This window comes from Psittacula echo, assembly GCF_963264785.1.
Source record: "Psittacula echo genome assembly, chromosome: 1".
NCBI classification, from domain to species: domain Eukaryota; kingdom Metazoa; phylum Chordata; class Aves; order Psittaciformes; family Psittacidae; genus Psittacula; species Psittacula echo.
Window position 1 is genome coordinate 83,639,161 of NC_137735.1, and position 16,191 is coordinate 83,655,351.

The 16,191-nt window shown below is 45.1% G+C and overlaps 1 protein-coding gene across 1 annotated transcript; it reads left to right on the plus strand.

Annotated features, from left to right (window-relative positions):
- Positions 1-1,464: 1,464 nt before the first annotated feature.
- On the plus strand, positions 1,465-14,857 carry TCAF2 (TRPM8 channel associated factor 2; the record flags this gene model as incomplete). The annotated part of the gene is made up of 8 exons (XM_080624577.1): positions 1,465-1,587; positions 2,389-3,024; positions 4,564-5,534; positions 7,118-7,212; positions 8,368-8,581; positions 9,429-9,668; positions 12,820-13,157; positions 14,612-14,857. Exons 2-8 carry the CDS (start codon positions 2,402-2,404, stop codon positions 14,855-14,857), a joined length of 2,727 nt encoding a protein of 908 aa, XP_080480703.1. The 5' UTR covers positions 1,465-1,587; positions 2,389-2,401.
- Between the last annotated feature and the right edge of the window lie 1,334 nt (positions 14,858-16,191).

Below are 16,191 nucleotides of genomic sequence, written 5' to 3' on the forward strand. Positions count from 1 at the left end.
AGACAGAATAAAGACTAGGAGAGAATTAGTCATCTGGTAGGATTTATATATGTATACTCCAATACCTATTCTCAATATTCTCAGATCTGCGGGAAGTGGATGTGGCATTTGTCTGGATGTGAGAGGTGGAAGAGGCAGGAGGGAAGACAAGGAATTGAATCTTTGACTCATTCAAGACGCTGTCATGGAGAACTTCTACTTCCATGTTAAGAATTGAGGAACCAAGGTCTTTCTCTTCCCTCTGTGTGTGCACAGATCTAATAGTTGTTTCCCTCCTATGTAATGTGACATACAGCTCAGTCTTCTGCAGCATCCTACAATTCTTGTTCAACGCAGGTGTTCTCTGTGCCTGCTGGGTCTTCTCCCTTCTCTCTCTAGAAAGAGGAGTTCACCTGCAGTTGTGTCTGCTTGGCGTCTAATGAGTACTCCTTCTCTCCACACTAAAATGGTTAATACAATGGAAACAGAACTTGTGATTACATAGACATTGGGAATTCTGTTATATGGTGATAATTGCATTCAGGTTAAGAGAGAATTCAAATCCTTGCCAAGACAACCACACCTTGTTCTGGAAAAACGCCAGGGAGCACCCATCGTTTTATGTGCCTGGAGTTTAGGATGTTAGCTTTCAAATCCTGTGATAAGAAGGGTGTGAGCTAATAAGTAAAGATTTTTTTTTTTACTACAAACCTAGTCCTGTAGGGTAGTCCTCTGTAGAATACGAATTGCTGAAACTACCTACCTGGCTTTCCTCTCCCCTACACTAGGGTCACTGTATCAGTACATTAGTATCAGATCCACAGAAGCCACCAGAAAAAAACCCTCAGTATTTTCCCAAGCCGTGCCACTACTCTGTTGCATGATTCCTGGTAAAACAACCTAAACCACTTAGACCTCGTGTTTGCCTTTATGTTTGCCTTTAAATGTAGGGCTTATTCAAACCTGGGGAAACAAAGCTGGAATTCAGACTAAGCCAGCAAACCAGCACTAAATTTCTGGACAATGTAATTTTTATCATATGCTAATCAGCAGCTTTGACACATAAATCCTATGTAAAACAACAGTGGAGTCCCACGAGAGTCTGGGTGAAAAAAAACAGGAGCTTGCAGGTAAGTCCAGAGGATAAGCAGTAGGAATTGTACTGTCATTCTTGATCAGGTTGCTGTTTCCAAGCACCCTGTGGCTTGTGACAAATCCAAATCAAGGATGCTGCTTCTCCAAGGATTTTTCTATTTCCCTGTGTTTGCATGCCAAGAATTTGCTTTCAGGGTAGCCAGATCTGAAATGCACGTGAAGATCAGAGAATGCAGCTCCAGTGCTGGCACGGTGCTCCCAGGGAAACGGCCGGGCTGGCCCCGGAGCAGCTTTCTACCTTGCCACAGGGATTGTGCTCCAAGTCAGCCTTGTGAATCCTGACTGGCAGGAACTGGGTGTGACTGGGCCGTACTCAAAACCTTCCTGTTTTCACAGTCACAGCCGCCCAGGCTCAGGAGAAGATAACTCTTGAAGAGCTGAGCTAAACTTTCAAGCTGAGGAAGCCTGAATAGAACACTTGACCCATAGACCTCAAAGGGCTTGGCAATCGAGGTCAGTACCACTCTCCTTACTTTGTAGATAGGAAAACAGATGAAACAAAGCTACAGAAGAGGGAAATTGTTTCCTTGAGATCATGGGGCATTTTGGATCAGGGAACTAGGGCATGAATCTCCTATGCTCAAACCTGCTCTTCTAGGTACTGTGACTTAAATTCAGTTATTCCAGGGGAGTTGGTTGACTCCATAATTTCTACTGCCTCTCCTCCCACTCACAGCACTAATCAAGGGCTTATAGTGCTTAATCAGAGGTACAGTTTTGGAATACCATCTCGCAGCAACTGTGTGCAGCTCAGTATGTATCCAATTAGGAATTAAAATGTGAACTGCGTGTTTGAATTATGCCATGTGTTGTGTTGATAAGGTCTTTTAACTTCCTGACTATTTCCATGTAAACAACCTCTATCAGGCAAGTTCCTTGTAGACTTCCTGGAGCCTCTGGCACTCTCCCACTCTGTGTAAATCATTAATGAGAAAGTGAATACTTTTATTTCCCTGTTTTCCTCCATGATGCATAGTAGAATTTATTGAAACAGTCACTTTCTTTTCCTCCATCATCTTGATACACTTGTCACTCCTGTTTAAATTGTAAAGAGTTTGATAACAAAAGTCAAACAAGCAAACAAAAAGAATTCAAATCTCTGGAAAAGTTGTGCCCACAAAGCCAGTTCCAGTAAATGATTGCCATGTGTTTGGAGTTCCTACTAGACAACAAAAAAATGACTCTACAGGGTTGTTACAGCTGTTTGTGATTGCTGAGCCGTACTGTACTAAATGTTTGTCTTCTCTCCACCAGATAGGTGTGGCCTATGAAGATGAAGCCCTCTGCCACCTATGAGATGTTAGTAAATGGTGTTGGGCCATGGGACTTCACTGGTGGTTTTGTTCCTTGTGAATTGCTGCTTGTTGGAGAGGATGCCTATCCTGTGCTTTTGAGCTCTAAGAAGCAGGTTCTGATTGCCGTTTCACAGTATGGGAAGGGCCGGATGGTGGTTGTTTCCCATGAAGGAATCTTGAAGGACTCCAAGTTTTTCCAGTTCCTCACAAATGCTGTGGAGTGGCTCAAGCCTTCCCCAGAGGCCCTGGTTGGGGTCCATCCTCGTCTGGATTCCCTCTCCCAGCTGCTACTCAGGACTGGCACCAAAGTACATGTTGGGGCAGAGCTTAGTCCCTCCCTGGGGGTGTACTGTATGGAGGCCTATGACTGTGCGCAGGCAAAAGACCTGGTTGGCTTTTTAAAGGGAGGCGGAGGGCTGCTTGTTGGTGGCCAAGCCTGGTACTGGGCTAGACAACATGGCAAGGAGAAGGTGCTGTTTGAATTCCCTGGGAACCAAGTGACCAGTGTGGCTGGTGTGTACTTCACAGGAAATGCTGTGGAGAAAGGCATCTTCAAAGTTGCCAAGAAAATTCCCAAGGTCCCATTAGTTGTCCCGTAAGTATCTGAATCGCTCTCCATCTGAACAACTGATTAGGTTATGCAGGTGAGGTGTTTATAGAAGATTCTTGAGGTGAAAAATGAGGATGATGGTGAATGCTGGTTCTTTACTAGCGAGGGTGGGATACAACTGTCTTTTTCCAATGGAAGGGGGATCTCTCCACTGGTTGCAATCAGAAAGTAAGGTGTCTTTGCTTCCAGAACAGCTGGGCCAGGCCTGGGGAATTCATTGGAAGGGGAAGAAAAAGAGGAGAGCCAACTTTCAGAGCAGACTGCCTGACTAAGTGTGTCTGAGTACAACACAGAACATGGGGACAGGAGGAGGTACCTCTCCCTCTCCCCACATGTGTATACAGGTTCAGGGCAAGTTTCCCACAGTTCAAAACCAGGTTGGAGATGGAGCTCCAGGCTAGCCCTCTGGGCCAGGCTGTGGCTGGCAGCTGCTAAACCTGTTTAGCCTGTTATTTGCAGAAATTCACCTTCTGCAAGTGAAACCTTGGGACTGGCAAATAGCTGAGGAGGTGGGCTGAGTGCCACCTCTCTTCTCAGCTCCTGACACAGGCTGTGGGCAGGAAATCTCTATGCTCCCAGTTTAGCTGAGGCAGGTGCTGTGCCATATGCCTGGGTACATACTGTGTTGACAAAGGGTCTCAGTGAAGTAATAACCAGCGGAAAGCTACAGATTTAATTCCTGTCCTATGGGCATGCGAAAGGGTAGCATTGTTTATTCTGATTGAGTTGGCTGCAATGGCCACGTAACAACAGATTTTTTCCAGGTATTGGGGCAAAACCATGTTTGGCAGAACCAGGAGAAAGTGTAAGCAAAGTAAATGAAAGTAATTTCAACATGTCTTTCTCCACAGTAACATACAGGAGTCATTTGGAAATAGCAGAGATAAGAGGGCCTTACACACTATAATCTCTTTATATTGTGGACGCCAACTAGCAGTAATGTGAGGATTATGTTTTAGAGCCCTGATTCATCTTTTAGTCACTTGTTATTTCTCTAGCTGTGTGTCTGCCTGTCCATCTTGCCCATCTGGCCTAGCTCAACAATGGCAGAGGATGGGAGAAGACACAGAAATCTTTGGGGCTTGCCTAGTTCATAATGACTAGGGTAGGGTAAATGGAGAAAGTTTCTGTTTAGGAGATAACAGAATGGTGAGATAAATGATGTGCCAGTTCCCACATCATTTGCAGTTTAAACAATACAGAAAGTCTTCTGATTTTTTAGTTTCTGCAGTGTATTTAGATTGTCAAGCTGCTCTTTATAGGTCTCAAAACTTTGTTTTGACCTCTTCTTTCTCTCTGTTCTTTTAAATGAGTGCTGAGATCCTTACAGATTTGCTTGGCTGCAAAAACTGAGGCTTTAAAAAGGGAAAAATTAGGTACTGGTGAATATTTTATTTTTTATGAAAGAACTGATGATGTGATGTACTAGGATAAGTAATAAGAAGAGAGTGAGGTGGACAAGGTGGCCTTTTGTGCAGAAGATTCTGAGGCTGTGGCTAATCTGGACCTCTCTTGGTTCTGCAGGCACCAGGCCAACCTCAGCTGTGACGCTGAGTTTCTCCTGAATGGTGTGTTGGAGTTGGATTTGGTGACCGGGGGCATACCCTCCACCTTGCTGGTGCACGGCGAACTCTGCTTCCCGCTCTGCCTGGACAGCTCACACCGCTGCCTCTTAGCTGCAGGACGCTATGGCCGAGGCCGTGTTGTGGTGGCAAGCCATGAGAGCCAGCTGTTCTCCCCAAAGCTGTCCAGATTCCTGCTCAATGCTGTCTGCTGGCTGGATGCTGGGAGAAAGGGGCTGGTGGGTGTGGATACCAGCCTGAAGAAGCTGTGTAGCCTCCTCCGTCAGGGAGAGGTGAAGTCGCAGGTGTCACAGCTGACAGGAGACATGAGTGTGTACTGCTGCTCTTCTCATGCCATTAGAGAGGCAGAGAGGGTTCATGCTTTTGTGGCAGAGGGAGGTGGCCTGCTGATTGGGGGCCAGGCTTGGTACTGGGCTTCCCAGAACTGCGGCAAAGCTGCTGTGGCACAATATCCCGGCAACAAAATCCTGAATCGCTTTGGGCTGAGCATCCTGGGGCAGAGCACCAAGGCAGCTAAGTACCTGCCTGTGGGGCCTGGGGAGCACTACCACTTCCGCAAGGCACTCGCTCTTTTCAGCAGGTATGTAGACAAGCATGAGGAGGTCCAGGACCCCATGAAGGACTGGCTGCAAAGGCTAGCACAAGACTGCGCTGCCTTTCTACACATCCCAGTCCATGGCTGCCCTGCGTATGCTTCGCTCCACCGCATCCTGACCAAAGTGCTTCAGAGAAGCGGGATCCCACAAGTCAGCAAGAACTGCCCTGTCAAGAGCAACTCCAAAGAGGCAGTCCTTCTGTGCATGGCAACTGAGCTGTCTTTAACCATGACAGACAGTGCAGCCTTAGTGCAGAAATCTGCTCCTGGGATCTGTGCCTTCCCCATCACTGTGGAAATAGATGGCACAAACCCAGGTGAGGAGTATATCTCACTTCTTTCTGGCATCCTGTTGTGGGGATTGGTGGGGTGTCTGTCCTCAGCGTCCATGTGTCTGCATACATCTGAACATGAGCACAGATGTGCAGTTTCACTGTAGACTTGTGAGGAGGCTGTCCTCTGTGTAGTGGCAGACAGGCTGCTTATGTGACCAGCCTTGATTTCAGCACTCTGAAACACCCCATAAAGTCCTGTTTTCTCACTGTTGGTGCACTGACACTTGTGGCAGAAGAACCACCTGTCAGAAGTGCCTCAGAGTACTTGCACGGCACAATGGCTTTGGCGAGAAAGCTTTCTTGAGAAACCCTAGTCTCTGCGATGCAGGTGGTTGTTGCCAGAGTTGCGCTGATACAGCCATCCATGGGCCATCTTACGAAAAGGTAGGAGTTAGGAACAACAGGTTTGGTTTTTATCTTGATAATTTCAGCCAGTTATAGCACAGTCTCACAGCTTGTGTTAGCACAGCTGATGGAGTGAAGGTCTGGTTCTGGGGGTGAAAATGAGGCTGAATATATTGGATTGAGCACAGTATTTTTGACCAGAAATGCTCAGAATTTGTGTCATTTCGTATAAACGAAAGAAATGCTAGGAAACCCTGGACACCGTTTCAAAACTGCCTTTGGTGCATAGTCAGCAAAACTGAGAAAAATTGGTGAAACACTGTGATACGGTCTTATTTGCACTTTTCCTTGGATTAGGTTTTGCTTGACAAAACTGGTCCTGCATTCTTAGAGGGCAGGAAGGGCTGTCATTTGGGTGCTTTATGACAGTTCAGCTCTTTTTAGGACTTTTGCTGTCTGTGTTGAAATATGCTTGAGTAAACTTTATGTCAGAATTAGGGAGTGGATTTTGCCTGATCAGTACTATAGAGATGAATCAGTTTTGTTCTGTGTATTACAGATGTTTACAGAGACCTAGGCAGAGGAGACTTGCATTTCCTTGGAAAGACTGTCTAAAACCACTATAAATTGTAGTAGTATGGTGGGATACTCATCTTACAGTTACACCTAGCATAGCGAAGCATTTTAGGCTTTCTCATAACTTCAGGCAGCTAGAAATGGAAATTCCTGGTGCTGGGCCAGTCAGTAAGGAAAAATGCAATGTCACTATCGGTCTGTTATTTAGGAAATGTTTTGTAACCATTACAACTTCAGACATGTTTAATACCACCACAATGTGCACCTCTTTTGAGGGCTTTAGGGTAAGAGGGTGAGAGTGGGGGAAATATAGGTGTTTTGGTTTCTTCTCTTATTTTTTTTTATGGTGATGATTATTTTTAGAAGATACTAGTAAACACATTTAAGCTTGGCATTTACAGAAGTTCAAGTCTGAGTGGGCCTGCTTGCTAGTGGTGTGATGATCTTGTTCACACTGGTACCCTGTTGCTTTAAAACTGTATTTCTGACAGGCTAGGTAAAACATGAGACAGTTCTGTGAGTGTAGAGCAAGGGAAAATAAAATGATTGAAGAGTCTTCTGTTGCAGCTTGAAATCTTCAGAATCTGTAATATCAGGACAAAGAAGTGCTTGGCTATTTAAGACTATGTTCTCTTACCTTTTAGGTAAGACAGCCTGGAGGAGTACAGGACTCTACGTCCCAGAAGGGCCCACAGCAGTTATATCGTTCCCTTGCCAGGTGGTGGGTGCTGGTCTAAAGGTAAGCTGTCTCTAATTTGGCTTCTGTTTACATCCATGTATTTGTCAGGTGAGCACTCAGGAATTAGCACCAGGAAGGGTTTTCTCACTGGTTTGGCTGCCTTTTCAGTTATTTCCTACTGCTGCCACTCTGTGACACTTTTTATTAATTGGTCTGATTTTTCTTGTTGTATTCCACTTTCCTGTTGTATTCCTCTTATTTCTGTGTGCTGGCAGGGAAAGCGAGTGTGGCTGCTGCCTGAAGGCAGCTGTATTGGGGTTTTTTTGTTGTCACTGTGCAGAGAACTGATCAAAGTAATTTTCAGGGCCAAAATAAATAGAGTCCTTCTATGCATCAAATTTAGTTCTGTCTCTCCAGATCATAGAATCATAGAATAGTTAGGGTCAGAAAGGACCTTAAGGTCATCTAGTTACAACCCCCGTGCCATGCGCAGGGAGACCTCACTCTAAACTATGTCACCCAAGGCTCTGTCCAACGTCATAATCAAGCCTCAGATCTCTCATAAGGTACTTGCACAGTGCTATCACTATTGCTATGTAGATGTATCCAGATCAGGTATAAACTAGTTACTCGGGATCTTGTTCTTTGCAAAGAACAAGCAAATAAATGCTTACCTGCTTGGATATTTTTTGCAGTGAGCTCCCTGTAGCTGACATGCAAAATAAACTCAGGTGTTTCTGGTTTCTCTCTGTTTCTCTACAGCCACGTGCTGTCTGGTTTACTGTATGAGGAGCAAGGATGAGGCACAATAAAAGAAGCCAACAGTGATCACATCTCTCCAACTGATATGTTACAGGATGTGACTTTGGTGCTGGTGAAGGGTGAAGGAATTAGCAATGCAAGTACAATGCAACAACAGATGTCACTGCAGTACCCTGACCTGCTGGTGAAGGATGTAGTTGGGCCAGTAATAATGGGAATATAGCTGTAAGACTCCCTGAGATAGGGATAGCACTAAACTTCACCAGTGTTTTTTTCACTCTGTTTGCTGCTTCTTGTCACCACAGGCTGAAAACTTGCACTAGGCTGGAAGGCCTTCTGTGTGTGTGCGCTGCAGGGACAGTGCTGCAGCAGATGACTCAAGGTGTTGTGGTCGGTCTGCCAAGTGACACTTGGAGCCCTTTGACCAGCTGTTCTTACCCTCATCTTTGCCAGGTTCAGATTGGGTGTCACACGGATGACCTCTCTCACGCCGCAGAGCTGAAACGGGCCCCAGTGGTAATACGCACATGTGATATTGCCAGCCAGAAACAGACTGTTTCCTGCCTCTGGGGTGGCCTCATTTACATCGTAGTACCAGCAAAAAGCAGTCTGGGAAAAGTGCCGATCACAGTGGAAGGGGCAGTCAGAGCTCCTTTCTTCAAGCTTGGTAGGTTTGTTTGTTTACCTTGGTGCCTTTCTCCTTAGCGCTGTTCAAAGATGCTGCTATCCTGTGCCTGAAAGGAAGGATGATTCTGTGCTTAGGAATATCTTAGAAATGCCTGGGGTTAGGAATACCCAGATTTAGTTTCCTTGCTTTGTTGTCCTCTGGGATTCCAGGACTTAGTCACACTGTGCATGTTACATGGCAGGAGATAGGTGAAGGAGCTGTCACAAAATGGGCAGGGTTTGTCCAAACCAACATTTCTTGGATGTTGGAGTTGTTATTTCCGATGGAAACCATTGTGTTGGAGGGAGACAGGCTGACCCTGTCACAATGAAGCTTGCTTTGCCTTCTGCCTGCTTTACTGTGCCCCCATATGGCCATTTCTGGTCCCTACAGTAAATCTCTGCTGAATTTCCCATGTTGCTGTCAGTGTCTCTTCGGTTATGTAGTTTCTTCTTGCTCTTCTGTCAAACTAAAGAAAACCAGGGTTGTCATATGAAACAGCAAATCTGTAATGAAGAAGAAGAAATGAGGTCATCAACAGACACTGGAGAAGCCTGATGCTTCTTGTTCTCAGATGGAAAAAAGGGATCTGTTCTAGCTATGCTATTACTCTGTTATATGCCAGTCCTTTTCTGTCTGTTTCCCATCCATTAAAGAGCCTGAGGAGACTTCTTAAGCACAGCATAAGGATTAACTAGCTAAAAGCCACCACCCCCAGTCACGCAGCTACCCCGTACTGTTTTCCAAGAGAATTTCATGGCTGTGATCATTTTCTCCAGCTTAACCTCTGGGAGCATGTTCAAAAGTCAGAGCTGTGCTAAATCGCTTTTCTGTGTTATTGGTGTAGGGGAGACCTGTGAAAGAGAGTGGAAAGCCTGTATCCGGCACTACCCTGCTCCCTGGGCAGAACTGGCTGTTGAGAATCTCATCCTGACAGTGCCATCTGACAGCATCCGTCACATGGAGAACCCACAGCCGCTGCTGACCCTGTGGAACGAGATCATGGTGGCAATAAGCAAATTGGCAGCCATACCAACAAAATTCCCAAGGCCAGAGAGGATTGTAACGGATGTCCAGATCTCATGTGGTAGGTACATTGCCATGTGGTCTTCTCAAGGGCTAAGAGACAAGTGGCCTCTAGCACCAATGTCTGTTCCTTCGAGGTTGTTTTGCGAAGTCCAGACTGGGAATATATGTAAGGTGTTAAATGACTGTGACCCATGCATAATTTTGAGCTATTTCATCAGGATGGAAACATGGTAAGGCAGGGTTTGAAAAATGCATTGACCCTTTCAGAGGCCTCCTCCTCTCTCTGAATGTTGTCTCACTCAGCTCTTCTTCTGCCTGCTTGTGTTAAGAGGCAGAGCTGCTGACTACAGAGGCTTTGACTCACATGTAGTTCTCATTCATTCTCCCTCCTGAGTGCACTGTAGAGTCAATACAGCTGTGAGACAGCAATGTGACTTCTGGTTTTGCCCTGCCTCAGGCACAGGACGGTTCTCACACATTCAGTGCCAACTGTTGAACCTGTGTGTGCCTACCTGCTCCACAGGTATTGATGGTTACTGTGGGCACAGCTTAGCCAGAAAAGATGTGTGCCTGAGATGACGGCAGTGGAGAAGTAGAACCAGTATTAACTGTCAAAGCTCATGACTGTGTAGTTTTGCAGCTGTTACTCCATCCCCCCCTTCCCCCCCCAGCTTTTCCAGTTCTGAACTGAGTGAATTTGATCTATAGTCAAATTATATGGTAAATGTGGAACTTTGCAATGCAAATTTTGTTCAGCTGTTTTTCAAAATAGATGGATAAATTCATCATCCCACAATGAGACAAGGGCTTGGCATGAACACTAATGTACTAATCCTTTGCTAAGCCACATGGAAAGAATTTGTTGCACATCTTGGGAGTGTTAAGTTCTGCTGTCTTGAGGAAATGGCAGTTTAAAAATCATAGTCTGCAGACAAAAAATTCCCTTCTGTTTCAGGTGGGCTAAATGGTTTCAGTCACATTTTTGGACCTGATTTTTTTGAGTGGCAGTGGCTGCTAAATACGTGTATCCGTCTTACTAAAAAAAAGAGAGAGCTCAAGATCTTAAATGGTTCCTGCAGGAAGGGGCTTGCCATGTTGTTGCGAAGTTCTCAAACTTGCTTCATGTTCTCTACAACCTGAGTTGTACAAAGAAAGTTATGTAGGCTCCCTGTGTAGAGAGTGTAAAGAGCTGCTTATTCCCCTGCTACAGTAGGTGTTTGAGTTCAGGTATCTGACTTTTGTATAAACCTTTGGGAATCTTCAAAAATAAGGACAAATTAGGGATGAAGACACCAAGGAGACATAAATAAAATCCCTTGCAGTGCAAGATTCTTGCCTAGCATGATGCTAGGAAGTTGTTTATAGAATAGCTGTCTGTGAGGTTAAGAACAGGCTTAAGCCTCAAACCTGAGGGTTATGAGGGGCAGTCAACATGGCTTTACCAAGGGGAAGTCATGCTTGACCAACCTCATAGCCTTTTATGAGGAAATAACATTGTGGATGGATGATGGCAGAGCGGTGGATGTGGTCTACCTTAACTTCAGCAAAGCATTTGACACAGTCTCCCACAGCATCCTCATAGCTAAATTGAGGAAGTGTGGCCTGGATGATCAGGTAGTGAGATGGACTGTGAACTGGCTGAAGGACAGAAGCCAGAGAGTTGTAGTCTATGGGGCGGAGTCCAGTTGGAGGCCTGTATCTAGTGGAGTGCCTCAAGGGTCAGTATTGGGACCAGTATTATTTAATATATTCATCAATGATTTAGATGAGGGAATTGAGTGTACTGTCAGCAAGTTTGCTGATGACACTAAGCTGGGAGGAGTGGCTGACACGCCAGAAGGCTGTGCTGCCATCCAGAGAGACCTGGACAGGCTGGAGAGTTGGGCAGGGAGAAACTTGATGAAATATAACAAGGGAAAGTGTAGAGTCCTGCATCTGGGCAGGAACAACCCCAGGTTCCAATATAGGTTGGGGAACGACCTGTTAGAGAGTAGTGTAGGGGAGAGGGACCTGGGGGTCCTAGTGGATGGCAGGATGACCATGAGCCAACACTGTGCCCTTGTGGCCAAGAAGGCCAATGGCATCCTAGGGTGTATTAGAAGGGGGGTGGTCAGTAGGTCGAGAGAGGTCCTCCTTCCCCTCTACTCTGCCCTGGTGAGACCGCATCTGGAATATTGTGTCCAGTTCTGGGCCCCTCAGTTCAAGAAGGACAGGGACCTGCTGGAGAGAGTCCAGCGCAGGGCGACAAAGATGATTAAGGGAGTGGAGCATCTCCCTTATGAGGAAAGGCTGAGGGAGCTGGGTCTCTATAGTTTGGTGAAGAGGAGACTGCGGGGGGACCTTATTAGTGTATATAAATATATAAAGGGGGAGTGTCATGAGGATGGAGCCAGGCTCTTCTCAATGGCAAACAATGATAAGACAAGGGGTAATGGGTATAAACTGGAACACAAGAGGTTCCACTTAAATTTGAGAAGAAACTTCTTCTCAGTGAGGGTGACAGAACACTGGAACAGGCTGCCCAGGGAGGTTGTGGAGTCTCCTTCTCTGGAGACATTCAAAACCCGCCTGGACACATTCCTGTGTAACCTTATCTAGGTGTTCCTGCTCTGGCAGGGGGATTGGACTAGATGATCTTTTGAGGTCCCTTCCAATCTCTAACATACTGTGATACTGTGATACTGTGTAAGCATGACCAGCTTTGCAACCCTTGGACATGACAAACTCTGACTTCCATGTGTCTCATCCACACTGCTGATACTGAAGTGCAGACATGCAGTATCTACAGTCTGCATGGGAAGACTCAAGCTCTGCCAGGGTGCTGAACCACATTATTGCATGGTTGGATTGGCATCAACTGTGCCCAGTTTGTGAGAGTTCAGGTGTATTGTGGGCAATAGTCAGGCTTCTGCCTTCGTCCGGAAATCTCAACTTCAGTCCAACCATGAGCATATGCTTGTGTTAAACTGTGCTTAACTGACCCTTCTGGTAGTACTACCTTTATACTGATTATTTGATTATTTGTTAGGATGAAACGTAGTATTTCTGTATCTCACAAAGGAAAAAAGTTTTCATTCATTGAAATACAGTGTGATTTGTGAGATGAAGTAAAGGCACTAGAGATTTGAAAGAAAAATATACAGTCATTATGTCTAAGAGGCATTGGAGTGATCACTTACGATGCGTGTTGGTACCTATCTTTCCTGCAGGTTGGATGCATGCTGGCTACCCCATCATGGGGCACCTGGATTCGGTGAAGGAGATGTTAGATGTGAAGCATATGCAAACTACTGGTCTTTGGGGTCCTGTCCATGAGCTGGGACACAATCAACAGCAGCAAGGATGGGAGTTTCCTCCTCATACCACAGAGGCCACCTGCAACCTCTGGTCTGTCTATGTTCATGAGAAGGTGCTGGGGATTCCCAGGCATCAGGCCCATCAGGCTCTAAAGTCACAGTGTCGGGAGGAAAGGATAAGAGAGTATCTGAAGAAAGGTGCTCAGTTGAAGGACTGGAAGGTGTGGACTGCTCTGGAGACATACCTGCAGGTAACTGGGAAAAGCAGATGTATTAGCACAGTCAGTGAAGCCTCTGTCAGAAGAATGCCTGCGGCCTGGTGAATGTAGCTGTCATGTCTTGTGTTTGCTTACAGTCTGGGTTCATGCTGGGTCCAGAAGGCACCTGAGAGGTATACAACAGAGGTGTCTAATGCTGATGTCTTCTGAAAACCTTCCTTTGCCAGACTTGGGCTTAACCGCTCAGGGAGAGGGCTTAGTGTAATATACAAATCTTTTTCCCTAGGGCAGAAACAGGAACTGCGCCTTGTTACACAGCATGGGAAAAGGGTGAACAAACTTGGGCACAGCTCTTTAATCTGCTGCACATTTCCTGTGAGACATTGAGCTAGTTGGTAAAAAGCCCCTTGGCATTGTAAAGTGTGTAGAAGAGCCAGGATTCTATCAGTATCCTGGTGAGTTACATGGCTACGCTCTGCAAAACATAGCAAAGAGCAGGGTGTTCATATCAGCCAATGCTCTGAGTAGAGCCAGTGTAGTCCATCAAGCGACAAGGGAACAGGTTCTGTTTATCCTCCTGCACGTGTAACCGGATCCCTCACTGTGGTCAAGACTCTAAATCAAGAAGCCTGTCCTAGATTAAAGTGCGTTATCCCGAAGGAGCATAAAAGAGAGATTTTTCACTTTCCCCTTTCGCTTAATCCTCATAGGAACTGCCTAGTCCAGAGCTAGTCTCAGCACCAGGAGTTTTCGTATCAATAGGGAATTATCAAAGGTAGATAACCTGCCTGTTTTTTCTGCCTAAGGTATAAGTGTTGAACTGCTTAGCTGTTTCAGCATGATGGAGAATTTGTGGAATGCAGTATAGTGTCAATCTGTTTCGTATCAGAAAGCGAGATGTAAGTCATGGTTTTGTAAAGAACTATGGACATTGAGTAGACATTCTGCATCCTGTCATGCTGTTATTCCAAGTCAGCTCTTCGTAGTAAGCTTATCTTGAGCAACAATGTAGGTTGTTGTAACAGCAACAGCAGTTTTTCTATTTGAATCCCTTTTGTTCTTATTCCTACCCAAAGTATGCCCTGCTCACAATCTCTCCTTCCTGTTTTCTGATTGCTCCTTGTTCTCCTGTGCTCCTTCTTTCCAGGTTTTCTGTTGGTGTCTTCTTTGATGCTTTTTCACTGCAGAAGGAGCTTTCCTCTGCTCAAAGCAGCAGTTTGTATAATAGGTTGGTGTCATTTCTGGCTGCTCCCAGTGCATCTTTTGACTCTGTTTTAGGAGGCTATTGTAATGGGAAAGTGTATTTTTCTGTATCTAATGATCTGAATTACACTCTGAAGCCTGAAAGTTGGACGCGTTCATCGAACACCACATTTATTCTAAAAACTGCTGCAGAAACCTATGGGATTTTCTATTGCTTACCACACAGGTATACTGCCAGTGAAATGAGAACTTCATTCTTTTTACAATATATTCTTCTCCATCAGTTGCAGGAAGGGTTTGGTTGGGACCCCTTCATCCATCTCTTCTCTGACTACCAGAAAATGTCCACCATCCCGAAAGACAACCCTTCTAAGATGAACTTATGGGCACAGAAGTTTTCTCAGCAGGTGAATAAGAACTTGGCTCCATTTTTCACAGCCTGGGGATGGCCTATCAAGAAAGAGCTGTCTGTGGAACTGTCCTATCTACCCAGCTGGGAACAGGACCCAATGAGATCCTATAGACCATGAAGGGAAAAGATGTAAATCTTGATTCTCATACTAGCTGTGTCCTATCTTTTTATCCTTGTATGTTGATAGCTCATGACAGCGTCCATGATAGCTCACTGGGTGCTTAGCTTTAGCTTCTCGCTGTCAATGGAGGTCAGCTGCAACCAAAATTCAGCTGAATCTGGTATGTGGATCAGCAACAATTTAAGCCATTTTCTGGAGGGTTAAATGATGCACAAACTTTGTTCTGCATTTTTCACCTCAGGAGGAATGTAATTCTGAGTAGATTTAGTTCCTGCAGAACCTGTCTCTTATGAAATGGAACTTTTCTGGGTGGAGCAGTCACTGGAGCAGTCTCAAGGACAATACCGATAGAATATTGGATCTTTAAAGTAAATAGTAGCCTCCACAATGTTGTATTCTTCGATTATAATCACAGTGACATGAGCTTTTCACTGTTGTTTTGGTTACCCAAAATCCCTAATTTTTAATTGCTCTAAGTATGCAGAACTTCCACGCCTGCTGTCATGAAAGTGACCTTATAATGCTTATATACAGCTTATATAATACACTGAAATGCTGTAGATTTCTTCCTACATGGTATGACTGTGGCCCAGCATCCAGCTTCATGTGCATAAGTTGCCATAGCCTGACAGCAAGATGCATGCCATGCAAGACAGGAGAGTGGAACCAAAGAGGGAATTTGATTATAGCCAGAGAGGAGGAAGACAACAGTTCATCAAAACAGAGGCCCAGCCTTTTCCAAGGAGCAACAGAACTTAATGGTTTTGCTACTTTTTCCACAATTGCTTTACTATTACAGGAACTGGCAAATGTGTTAATGCTTGGCCTAATAGCATACCAGTCCCAACCCATTCTTTGTGTAACAGCGTAAATAAAACAATCATGTGGACTCTCAGGTTGTGTATGTGGTCCTGCTTCATTGTCTCACAGTAAAAAAATGAAAAGCCTAACTAGAAATGACCCAAGGATTTGTTACAGCACCTTTTCATTTTTTGTTCTGGCCCAGATGTGGTTGATTTTCCTTTAATTCACTGGCCTCATATTTTGCTTTGTCTTTCAAACTTTCTTTCAACTCTTATTCCTTCCTAGTATGAGTTGTTCTGCCCACAAAATAAACGCAGAGGCTAATCTTAGCTTAGACAATGTTTTAGTACTGTTTTGGTCCTGATTTGGAGATTCAGATGAAAATTCACGTGGTATAAAGATTTAGACCTGACCCTATCTACAGAAGCAGATTTCACCCCTAGTGAGTTTACCAGTGAAAGCTGAATTCATGTCCATTAACAAAATACTCAAAATATTATCAGATCTCTTACCTAAGTGTGACAGGA